The 11,318-nt window shown below is 37.2% G+C and overlaps 3 protein-coding genes across 3 annotated transcripts; 2 read left to right on the plus strand and 1 right to left on the minus strand.

Moving 5' to 3' along the window:
* Positions 1 to 153: 153 nt before the first annotated feature.
* Positions 154 to 5,217, minus strand: CBG19748 (the record flags this gene model as incomplete). Its single annotated transcript, XM_045241579.1, has 9 exons — positions 154 to 334; positions 1,232 to 1,242; positions 1,352 to 1,635; positions 1,907 to 2,245; positions 2,598 to 2,990; positions 3,905 to 4,091; positions 4,139 to 4,614; positions 5,013 to 5,100; positions 5,167 to 5,217. The coding sequence occupies 9 exons, from the start codon at positions 5,215 to 5,217 to the stop codon at positions 154 to 156; spliced, it is 2,010 nt and encodes a 669-aa protein (XP_045096872.1).
* Positions 5,218 to 5,690: 473 nt separating this feature from the next.
* On the plus strand, positions 5,691 to 8,703 carry CBG19749 (the record flags this gene model as incomplete). The annotated part of the gene is made up of 7 exons (XM_002640641.1): positions 5,691 to 5,847; positions 5,889 to 6,021; positions 6,069 to 6,404; positions 7,380 to 7,701; positions 8,245 to 8,336; positions 8,392 to 8,491; positions 8,533 to 8,703. 7 exons carry the CDS (start codon positions 5,691 to 5,693, stop codon positions 8,701 to 8,703), a joined length of 1,311 nt encoding a protein of 436 aa, XP_002640687.1.
* A 579-nt stretch (positions 8,704 to 9,282) lies between these two features.
* CBG19750 lies at positions 9,283 to 10,312 on the plus strand (the record flags this gene model as incomplete). Its single annotated transcript, XM_002640642.1, has 2 exons — positions 9,283 to 9,660; positions 10,202 to 10,312. 2 exons carry the CDS (start codon positions 9,283 to 9,285, stop codon positions 10,310 to 10,312), a joined length of 489 nt encoding a protein of 162 aa, XP_002640688.1.
* Positions 10,313 to 11,318: the final 1,006 nt, after the last annotated feature.

Raw genomic sequence — 11,318 nt, forward strand, 5'->3', positions numbered from 1 at the left:
TGCAAGAAATAAGGCAAAAAGCGTATTTTATATGTACAGTAGCATGCGAAAATTTACAAAAATGCAGAAAAAAAATATATTGGTGACCTAGAAATGTTCTAGAAAATGGCAAAAAATGGGAAAATTGAAATCTTAAAAATTGAAATTTGGTGTTTAATCCATTTCTCTATACTCTTCCTCCTCGTCCTCATTCTCTTCATCATCTCCCATTTCCATAGGCTCATCGGAATAAACTGGAGGATTCGCGGAGAATTTTGACTTGTTCAGTGTCTGAAAATCCCAAAATATTAGATTTTTTAGTTGATTTTTGGTCATTTTTATCTTTTTCAGGAGCCTTGCAGACCCAAAAAATGCAAAAAATATAGTTCAAAACTAGATGTAATGGCTTGAAATCAAAAAAAAACTCGAAAAAAATTTTTTCAAAAAATTTTTTAAAAATTTAATTTCAGTTTTTTTCAACTTTTTCCTTGAAACTTAGAAAATCTGCCTCCAAATTCAATCTCAACTCATTTAGGGCTTCAAAATGATATCAAACACGACTACTTTCCGTTGATTTTGAGAATTTCAGGTTACTGTAGCTGGATTTCGTGGTGGGACCCAGCATATTTCGATTTCAAGATAAATATGTCGTGTTTATGCTCATTTTAAAGCTCTTGGCAAGCTGAAAATGATTCTGGGTTTTATAATACTCAAAAATCGATTTGTTAGAAAAAAAAACGAAAACTCGATTTTTCAAAGGTGTGTCTTAGAAATCTGCAAATATCTGAAAAACTAGGAATTTTCAAAAAGTTATGTAAATGCAAAATTTTCAATCTAGGTCTGTTTTACATTCTCCAGAACTTTCAAAGTGATCGAAAACGTATTTTTCAGAGGTGGGACCAAATTCGAAAAATCGAGTGTTTGATTTCTAGTTTTCCCCTAAATTTTCGTAAAAATGCATTTTTGAGCATTTTGAACGCCAAAGACGTTTTCAGCTTGTCGAGAGCTTCAAAATAAGTATAAACAAGCTATGTTTATCTGAAAATCGAAATTCTGGGTCTCCCCACGAAATGAGTAACCCTACAGTAACCCGAAATTCTCAAAATCCACGGAAAATAGTCGAGTTTGGTATCATTTTGAAGCGCTGAATGAGTGAAAATCGAATTTCAAGTCAGATTTCAGAAAGTTCCAAAGGGGACTTGGAAAAATCTGAAGTTTAATTATTTTTTTTTCCGATTCCAAGTCAATCCACGTGGGTTTGAGCTACATTTTTATCTTTTTGTTTGTATTTTAATCTTTTTTTTTTACAAAATGGACCAAAAAAGACTCCTAGACAAATGGTACTGTATTCTGTTGATCCCAAATCCCTCACCACATGTCTCATAAAATAGATAGCGGCTCCAGGTGTTCCCAACTCTGCCATCTCATGATGCAGTCCCTGCCAAGCCATGAACATTCCACGTAGCTCCGAATAAACCTTTTTGGGTTGTCTCTTCAATTCTTCCTCTCTCAATGTTTCTCTTAATTCCGCCATAGTCTGTTCTCTTCTAATATCAATTGGTGCTTGGATTGGTTGACGTTCTGGTGGATCAGTTGCCTGTCGTAATGGTCCATAGGTTCTTGTATAGAAGTTCTTTGGATCCAATGGGACACTGGCTAAAAAATTTGATAATACAAAATATTTTTCAGAAGTTTCTGGGAGCTGTAACTTGCTAGGATCTTGTTAGGATCTTGTCTAGGATCTCATAGAAGGCCACCCAAACCGTCAACTTTGAGCCCATATATCTCAGTTCCTGTTGAAGGTATCAAAAAGTGCTCAACTGATAAAATGTTTATCATAATATCACCAATTGTTTATCAGTTGACACATTCTTGATATCTCTTACAGGAACCGAGGCAATCGCGCTCAAAGTTGTACGGTACTCACCCGGCTTCGTCTCTTCCACAGGTTCCGGCTCCATTTCCTCTTCTACATCCTTCTCTTCAAACACATTTGGATCTTTATAATTATTGATCATCTCCACGATACAATTCGAAATGTACCGCCTATCTTTCGCCTTCAATGGATACGTTCCAGGTGCATTCTGCTTGACAATCGAGAGAAGTGAATCCTCCAAAATCTGACGATCCTTATTGCTCAGCTCGTCTTCAACGGCTAATGCGATACGGTCAATTTCACGACCCAGTCGCATAATGTAGCTGAGTTTTTGAAACTCTCCAGATGCGTAAAGTTCAACGTACATACGGCGGGATATTGAGAAACCATCTGAAAATGGGTTATCCTTAATAGAAGTGGTTACGAAAGTGTTTAAAACTGTTTTGATCTGTTTGAAAATTTTAGGATATACTGAACAAAAATAGAGCTTCATTTTTGTAGTAAACACTTTTTTCTGAAAATCGAGTCCTGAGGAGTTACGCCACCGTAATCTTTCCAGAAGCGACGCATCCACCTCGCCTCTCACGCCACTGCGCCCGCGCCATGTTATCATTGTCCACCACACCAAAGGTTCAAATCTGCGCGCTTGGCTTACTGGCTAACGCGCTTGCTTTTGAATCCGAAGCTCCCTGGTTCAATTCCTTTTGACTTTAACTTCTTTTTCCTCTTTTTTCGAACTCACCAACTTCCAGCATTTGCTCCCCAGTGTCCTCATCATCATAGAATTTATCAATTTTCGCAAAATCCAACACAGCCTCCTCATTCAATTGCTCCTCAGTCTTTAGATCCACATATTTTTGCTGTCCCTTCTTATTTCTTTTGCCTGATTTGCCTGAAGTCGAAGGTCCCTTTTTCGGTTGGGGTGCCGGAGCCGGCTTCGATATACTTGGTCCATCTTTGATTGCTCCAAAGCTAGCAGGCACATTTTCAATTGTTAGTGCTAGATCGATGTATCGAAGGCATAGGAGTAGAAGTTGAACCTTATACTCATTTTCAAGACACCCAGGAAAATATTCCTCAAGTTTTGTTTGAATTCCAGCACCATTTGTAGCTCGGACAACCATTTGGGAGATTTCTGGAAAAAAGAGAAATATAATGTGACTCAAATAAAGGCTCTAATAGAGTACCGCCCTTTTTAGCGCATATATCTCGGTTCATTTTAGAGATATAAAAAAGTGGTCAACTAGCAAAATGTTGCTTACAGTATCATAAACATTTTATCAGTTAAGAACTTCTTGATATCTCTTACAGGAACCGAGATATATAAGCTCAAAGTTGGCGATAAAGGGGGTGGCATCCTGTTATAGTGACCATCTAGAGCTACTGTATCATTACTAAAATATATTGATTTTTATATCATTTTGTAGACCTTGAAAAGAGCTACAAAACTTCATAAAAACTAAAAAGTTGGAGTTTGAAAAAAAACGCGTACAAGCGATTAAAGTATCGCATACGGCTCGGGCCACCACCTAGAGAAGGGTGTCTAACTTTGTGTTGATTTATCTCGCTTCCTGTGAATGCTATTAGAACGTTGTCAACTGATAAAATGTTGCTGATATTATGATAAACATTTCATCAGCTGGCCACTTTTTGATATCTTTAACAAGAAGTGAGATAAATCATCTCAAAGTTAAGGCAGCCTTCTCTAGGCGGCATGAACCGTGTGCGATACTTTAATCGTCTTTTTTTTACGAATTTGAGATGTTTAGTTTTTTATGTCGTTTTGAAGCTCTTTTTCAGGTCTACAATGTCATATAAAAATCAATACACTTCATTAGTAATACAGTAGCTCTAGGTGGCTACCATAACCGCTATAACGTAATGCTCTCTCCCCCCCCAAAAGATTTATAATAATATCAGCTACATTTATTTTATCAGTTGACAATTTTTTGATATCTTATACGGGAATCGAGATATAAAGGCTCAAGGTTGATGCTTGGGTGCCACTCTATTAGAGAACTAAAATGACCAAATTAATCGAAAAAATACCTTTTCTCTTTCTCAAAAACTCATAATCCACTGGTTTCTTCAAATTCGCGTGTTTCTCAAACACTTTCAACGTCTCCAATGCTCCACAAGACCCTAGGAACGAAGCGACAACTCGTTCCATATGTTTTCCAAAGTTTGAGGGCACTTTGATGTTTTCAATCATCCGGACTTTTCGATTATTCAGAATCTGAACACTTCTAGAATGACTATATGACCTTTTTCTTTGTTTCAAACCTGTCTATAGTCGTCCAAATCGAATTTAAATGGATATTGACCGAAATTGGCGTACAGCTTCTCCCCGGGAGTCCTTAATCCTACTGTAGGATACAAGTTCTCCATTTCTCCAGGTTTTCCTTCATGAGCAATTCCTAGTAACTCTCCATCTTTGGTGAAAAACACGATATTCAGATTTGTATCAATCCCACATCCAATGACATCATGTTTCCCGAATCTTGGTCCATAAGACTTCCCATGACCACAAGCATTAAAAAAGTTCCCATCATCCCCATGGTATCCATAACAATGGGGATCCCATCCGGGCATTCTAGTCAGGTCCCCATTCGCTTTACTCAGCCCAACACCCATACATCCGTTCTTTCCCTCGCAATGGAGAATGGTGACCTCGAAATAGTAGGTTCCGAAGCAGGCGGGAATGCAGCAATCGCTACGGATCACTCCTGAGATGTCCTTGTCGCCTTGGAGGGGCACAGCTGGAATCGAAAAAGAAATAAAAAGGATTGGGAGGGAGTGGGGGTTGAACTTGCGGTGGCTCGCGCGGGAGCCTACAGCCCTAGCACTACACCACGCGGCGTAATTTCAATGAGGCGGCGCCATGGCATAATGAAATAGCCGGGAAATGAGAGAGAGAGAGCTAGAGAGGGAAGAGAGGGAGAGTGCCTAGTTTACGATGAGGTAGCTAAATTGAAAAGGATGTTTCTAGAAAACTAAAACTGCTAGAAAAAATCCTAATAGATATTCTGAAAGCCCAAATTCCAGGCTTTCAGGAGGTATAAAAATGTATAATTTTTCAAAGATTCGAAACTTTTTCTTATAATGTAGAGTTGAAGGAAAGCAGAATAAAATCAAGAAAAAAAAAATAAAAACTCACATTTAAAAGAGACTTGTAATCCATTTTTAGACAATTCCAGATAGGTAGATGATTGATTGATATCCCATCTTCGAGGCAAATGAACATCCTGAACTTTTTATAATTAAAAAAAATTTTGTAAATTTTTCTAGATTCCTAGATTCTGGGGACTCACATGAGATCTGTACCTAACATGTGGATAATGCTCTCTCAACTGCTCATTCATTTCAGATGCGGAAAACTGTAATTTTTTCAACTTAAACTACAAACTACAAATTTCCCCTACTATTTTATCATAGTCCTCTTTATAGGAGCGATGTCTGGGATGCATGTTTTTGTGAATTTGTTGTGAATTTTAGAGAATATGCATATAATAACGTGTAGTCAATGCTTTCCGGATCGATTCAGCACGAGGGAACGCACCGTCTCCTCGTTTCGCATGCTGTTTTTAAAAAGTGCGATGGGGCGCGATTGCGGAGCTCATTAAGATGTTTTTATTTGTTGTGATTTTTCGATAAATTCGATAAAGAAGCAGTTTTTTCTGAAGATTTTTAGAATTTTTGAAATAGAAGCTAGTAGAAAAAATTATGGGACGTCTTCTAAGTACCCTGGCAATTTCCAGGGGCTTCTAGGAGCTAAGATATAAATTTTTTATCACTTTATTGAAATGATTTTTTCAGGTATTGAAAATCTGAAAAAATGTCGGAGTTATACACCAAAAAGAAGATTTTAGCACCAATGGTGCGTGCAGGGAGAACACCTCTGCGTCTTCTATGCCTCAAATATGGCGCGGATTTGGTGTATACCGAAGAAATTGTGGATAAGAAGCTGATAGAGGCTACGAGAGTGGTAAATGGTAAGATATCCGGACTAACAGATATATATCTCCACTTTTAGAAGCCTTGGGAACTATCGATTATCGAAATGGGGATGATATAATCCTTCGTTTGGCGCCAGAGGAGAAGGGAAAGTGTATTCTGCAAATTGGCACGAATTCCGGGGAAAAGGCAGCGAAAATCGCTGAAATTGTGTAGAAACCCCCATTTTAGGCCTGAAAAATATTCTAGAATGTTCCAGAGGTGATGACGTGGCAGGCATCGATGTGAATATGGGCTGCCCAAAGCCATTTTCCATTCATTGCGGAATGGGCGCCGCGTTATTGACCCAAACTGAAAAAATCGTGGGAATTCTGACAGCACTAAAAGCGGCTGCTAAAGTCCCAGTGACTTGTAAAATCAGGGTGTTGGATAATCCAGAAGACACTCTGAAACTGGTCCGGGAGATTGAGAAATGTGGTGTCGTGGCGTTGGGAGTGCATGGGAGGCGGAGGGATGAGCGGCAACCGGATCGGTGTCGATATGAGGAGATTCGAGAGGTGGTGAAGACGATTCAGAGTATTCCCATTATTGCGAAGTGCGTAAAAATGAAGGAAATCGTTTAAAAAATTCGAAAAATTGAAGGAAAAACATGTAAATTCATATAGCAACACAGTAAAAAACTTGAAAAATTCGGAATTTCGTTATTTTTTATCATTTTGGGCCTTTTTTTGGACCAAAAAACTTGCGAAATCTCGAAAAATCGTTTTTTTAAATTTCCGCCAATGGAAGATTACTGTAGATTGCTGTAGAAAACCTTCTATTTTGTAGTGTTTTGCGCAGAAAGTGCAGAAAAAAACTACAAAAGAGAAGGGTTTCTACAGTAATCTTCCATCAAATTTCAGTCAAAAAATCAGGAAAAATCGAAAAAAAATCTTCAAAAATAGCTGAAAAACCTGAAAAGGTCTAAAAATTTAGCAAAAAATCGCAAAAAATTCAATTTTTCCTCTAAATCTAATTTTTTCAAATTAGTCAAAATGAACCAAAAATAATGAAAAATTCATGAAAATGAGATTTTTTAGCTAAAAATCAGCTGAAAATCGTCGAAAAATGACCAAAAATTGTCGAATTTTCAGCGGAAATATATTTTTTTTTTGATTTTTGAAAAAATAATTTGCAAAAAATCGTTAATTTTTCGGAATTTCCAATTTGGTGGTAATTCAAAAAAAGCGATTTTTTCGATATTTTATAAGTTTTTTGGTCGAAAAACGGTCCAAAACAGTCCGAAAATGATAAAAAATAACGAAATTTCGTGATTTTTCAAGATTTTCCACATTTTTTGGTCCAAAAAAGGCCCAAAATTGTCTGAAAACGATCCAAAATAGTCGGAAAAATAATATGAAATGGTCCAAAATGATCAAGAAATAACGAAATTTCGAATTTTTCAGGCCTTTCTCCGTGTTTCTATGTGAATCTAGATGTTTTTCTATACATTTTGATGCTAAAAAACCTAGTTTTCCAAAAATTATTATCAAAAAAACCTAAAGTATCTAATTTTTTCCCCAATTTTCAGCGGATTTTCCGGCGAAATCGAGCGATACGAAGACATCGAAAAGTGGCGAGATGCAGCAGGCACTTCTAGTATCATGATTGCTCGGAAAGCCCTCTCCACCCCATCGATTTTCCGCTCGGAAGGCGTTCTAGACAAGTATAAGGATATCGAGAATTTTCTAGAGTTCGCTTGTCAGTACGATGAGTGCTATACCATGACAAAGTATGTGGTACAGAGGATATTGGGCGGTGATCAGGAGCACGATCCACGTGGCAAGGCACTGGTGGCAGCTGGAAGTGTTCTGCAGATTTGTAAAGCGTTCAAAATGGAAGATTGTTATAATGTACGGGGAAATTTATCGATTTTTTTCCAGAAATTTCAGATTTTTAAAGATTCGAAATTTCTGAAAAATCGATTTTCTGTTTTTTTTTTCATAAAATTCAGTTTTTTATCATTCAAAATGTCAATTTTCCAATATTTTGAAATTTTCGAGGATTTTTATTCGTCAAATTGCATCAGGAAGGATGTTCGGAACGGAATTCCTAATTTTTCAAAATCGCGAAATTTCGAATTTCTGAAAATTTCGCAAATTTCGAAAATCGGAAAATTTCGAATTTCCGAAATTCCAGAATCCCGAAATTCCGTAATCCTGATTTTTTCAAAATCGCAAAATTTAAAATTTCTGAAATTCCGAAATTTTTAAAACCGGAAAATCTCGAATTTCCGAGATTTTTAAAAATCGGAAAATTTGGGATTTCCGACATTCCGAACATCCCTGAAATTGCAAAAAATATGATTTTCAGAGACTTTTTTTTCATAAAATTCAGTCTTTTATCATCGAAAATGTCAATTCTCCAATATAAATCAGATTTTTTCAATTTTTCAGAAATGGCGAGATGATCGAAAGCGGAAGCAGAGCAAGAAACGCGCTAGAGTGGATGATGATGGCGTTTATAATATTGAAGTCTCATTTCCGCTGTAAGAACCGGCATTTTTTCAGTTTTTAACATCAAAAATCAATTTTTTCTTCCAGAAAACGCCTGAAAAACTCTGTCGGCTTCTCCCCGACACCCAAAATGGTCCTGCATGACTACCTCGTCGAGACGAAGACGCCAAAAGCCACGTATGAGACGGTAGGACCACATAATTCCCGATTTTTATAATTTCTTTTCAGGTTAAAAGAGAGGATAAACGATTCGTGTCGACTGCTATCATTGGTGATAAGAAATTCCGGTCGGGAATCGGTCAGCCGAACCTGAGAATGGCGGAGCAGGTGGCCGCTTTGGCTGCTTTACACGGAATGAATATTCGGAGTCGATTGGAGGGGAATTGGGAGGAAGATTGAGGATAATTATGTTTTCTGTTGATTTTTTGTTGATTTCTGTTGTTTTTCTCCAATAATTTCTGTTTATTTTCGCTTTTTTTCACCTCTAAAATTAATTCCAAGATTCCCCAACCCCATGCGGCGGGGTTGCAGAAACCGCGCGCCGCACCTTGCCAAAAGGGGCGGAGCGCTCGTGATTCGAATTTCTTCGGCGATTTTCAGCGGTTTTTTCTAGTTTTTCAGAGATTTTTCGGTAATTTTTGCTTAAATTTTCGACAAATAGCTAACAATTAGGGCTTTTCGTTGATTTAGGTGCACTTTAAATGCTGAAAATAGGTGGAAATTCAAATTTTGTGTGCTGAAAATTTGGAAAATTGATTTTTCATTTATCAAAACAAATTGCAAAGTAAAAGTTGATTAAATCAGTAAGAAAGGACATATTTACAAAATTTGAGTAGTTTTTCAACTGTAAAAATCAATTTTTGGTGTATTTTGGCATATAAAAATTTCGGGACCATTTTTTTTCGGTTTAGTGCATAAATGGCGTTTTCTGACTGATGTTTTAGTGGGATTTCCAAATTTTCAGGTAAATCACACAAAATGACAGCTCTCGACACTGAAGTTGACTACGGAGATGCTGACAAGTACGTGAACGACGAGTCAATCGAAATGGCTTGGGCCATCAAAGCCGGAGAGAGAGCCGAAGTTCACATGAATCTCATCACTCGATGCGATACCAGAGTCCTCCGCCTCAACAAGCATCAGGACTTGATCCTCGCGGAATTCCGAAAATCGTTCCCCGATTTGAACGTTGAGGAGGTCACAACGAGTCTTGTGAAGGACAACGGAGCCAAGGAGACGTGGCGAGAGTTCTGTGAGCAGTTCAAGGAGATTGTGGAGGATTATTCGATGGGAACGCTTATGAGGTGTCATGCTGCGAAAGCATACAGCCCGGAGAACACTGTTGTGGTGCCAAAGGTATTTTTGGCTCGAAAAATCGGCAAATTCTTCGATCTTCGGCTCAAAAGTTCACTAATTTTCCATCGATTTTTCCGTTTTTAGCTCGAGAAATCACTATTTTCCACCGGATTTTCCAATTTTTAGCTCAAAAAAGCACTGATTTTTCATTGCTTCTTTCGATTTTTGGCTCGAAAATGCACTAATTTTTCACCAAAATTACCTATTTTCGGCTCAAAACAGTAATTTTCATTGCTTTTTTCGATTTTTGGCTCGAAAAATCCCTTTTTCTCACCGATTTTTTGGATTTTTGACTTTAAGAATCACTAATTTTTTTTATCATTTTCTTCTATTTTTGACTCAAACAACCACTATTTTTAGCGGTTTTTTTCTATTTTTGGCTCTAAAAATCACTAATTTTCCAACAGATTTTCCGATTTTTCACTCAAAAAATGACTAATCTTCCAGCAGTTTATTCGATTTTGAGCTCGAAAAATCACTATTTTTCACCAAATTTTCCGATTTTTGGCCCCAAAAAATCGCCAAATTCCTATTTTTCCAGATCATCTACCTGGCTGTGGAGATGGCGAGAAACGTGGAAGGTGTCAATGAGAAGAACAAGGCCTCCTATACGGCAAGCCAGGAGGAAGAATCCAAGAAACAAATGGAATAATTTGTTTTTTTTTTCTTTGAATTTCCTTTTATTTCTGAATTCGTTACCTCTTTTGCTATTCCATCTCACTGTGTTTTCCCTTTGTTTCCCCTATTTTTCAGTCATTTCCTCCTAGTTCTCCTCCCGGCTTTTTTTTTATATAAATCGTTCTTTTTCCGTTAAAAATCATTGATTTTATTTACTTTTCTTGAATTTGAGTATTTTTTTCTCATTTTGATTACTTTTATTTGATTTTTTGGCGCTATGTTGGTGGGGGGGGGGCCACTATTTTTTGACTTTTTTGGCATTTTCTGACTTGCGCATCAATTCTAAGCATGTTAGAAATATTTTTTGAGGTGTCTTGACCTCTAGAAAGTATAAAATGATATAATAAAATACAAATTCCTGTTATTTGCTTCTTTATTTTAGGCTTAGGCTAAAACGCCTTGGCACTTGAAATTTGAATATTTGGAACTTTTATACCGATTCTCGGGTAAGTTTTTCGGAAATGAAGCATTCTCAATCAGCATTTTTGATGTGATTTGCATTTTTCACATGTTTTGGCTCTTGTGAGTTGGGGCACCCAAATTTTTTGCAGAATCTCAGAATCGCTGAATCTCGAATCTTTAGAATTTCAGAATGCCCATAATTCCCCAGATTTTCAAAACTTTCAGAATTTCTGAAAGTTTCAGAATATCAGATTCTCGAAATATCAAAATTTCAAAAAATTCAGAATTTTAGCGTTTTCAGAACTTCCAGAATTTCAGATTTAAAAAAAATTTCAGAATTACTTAATTTCAGAATCATTTCAAGAATTTCAAATTCTTGGAATTTCCAGAATTTCAGTGTTTCACGAATCTCTCTCTCAACTAACCTGTATTCCCGAACAAACTGCTTCCTCCACCCAATCCCAATCCTCCAGTACTGGCAGTCGGTGCCGTTGCCGGTGCTCTCAGAGCACTTCCAATGATAGCCAAACTCGATTGCGATGGGAAGAACTCGGCTCCCTCACTGACAGCACTCACTG

Source organism: Caenorhabditis briggsae (assembly GCF_000004555.2).
Source record: "Caenorhabditis briggsae complete genome, chrI, whole genome shotgun sequence".
NCBI classification, from domain to species: domain Eukaryota; kingdom Metazoa; phylum Nematoda; class Chromadorea; order Rhabditida; family Rhabditidae; genus Caenorhabditis; species Caenorhabditis briggsae.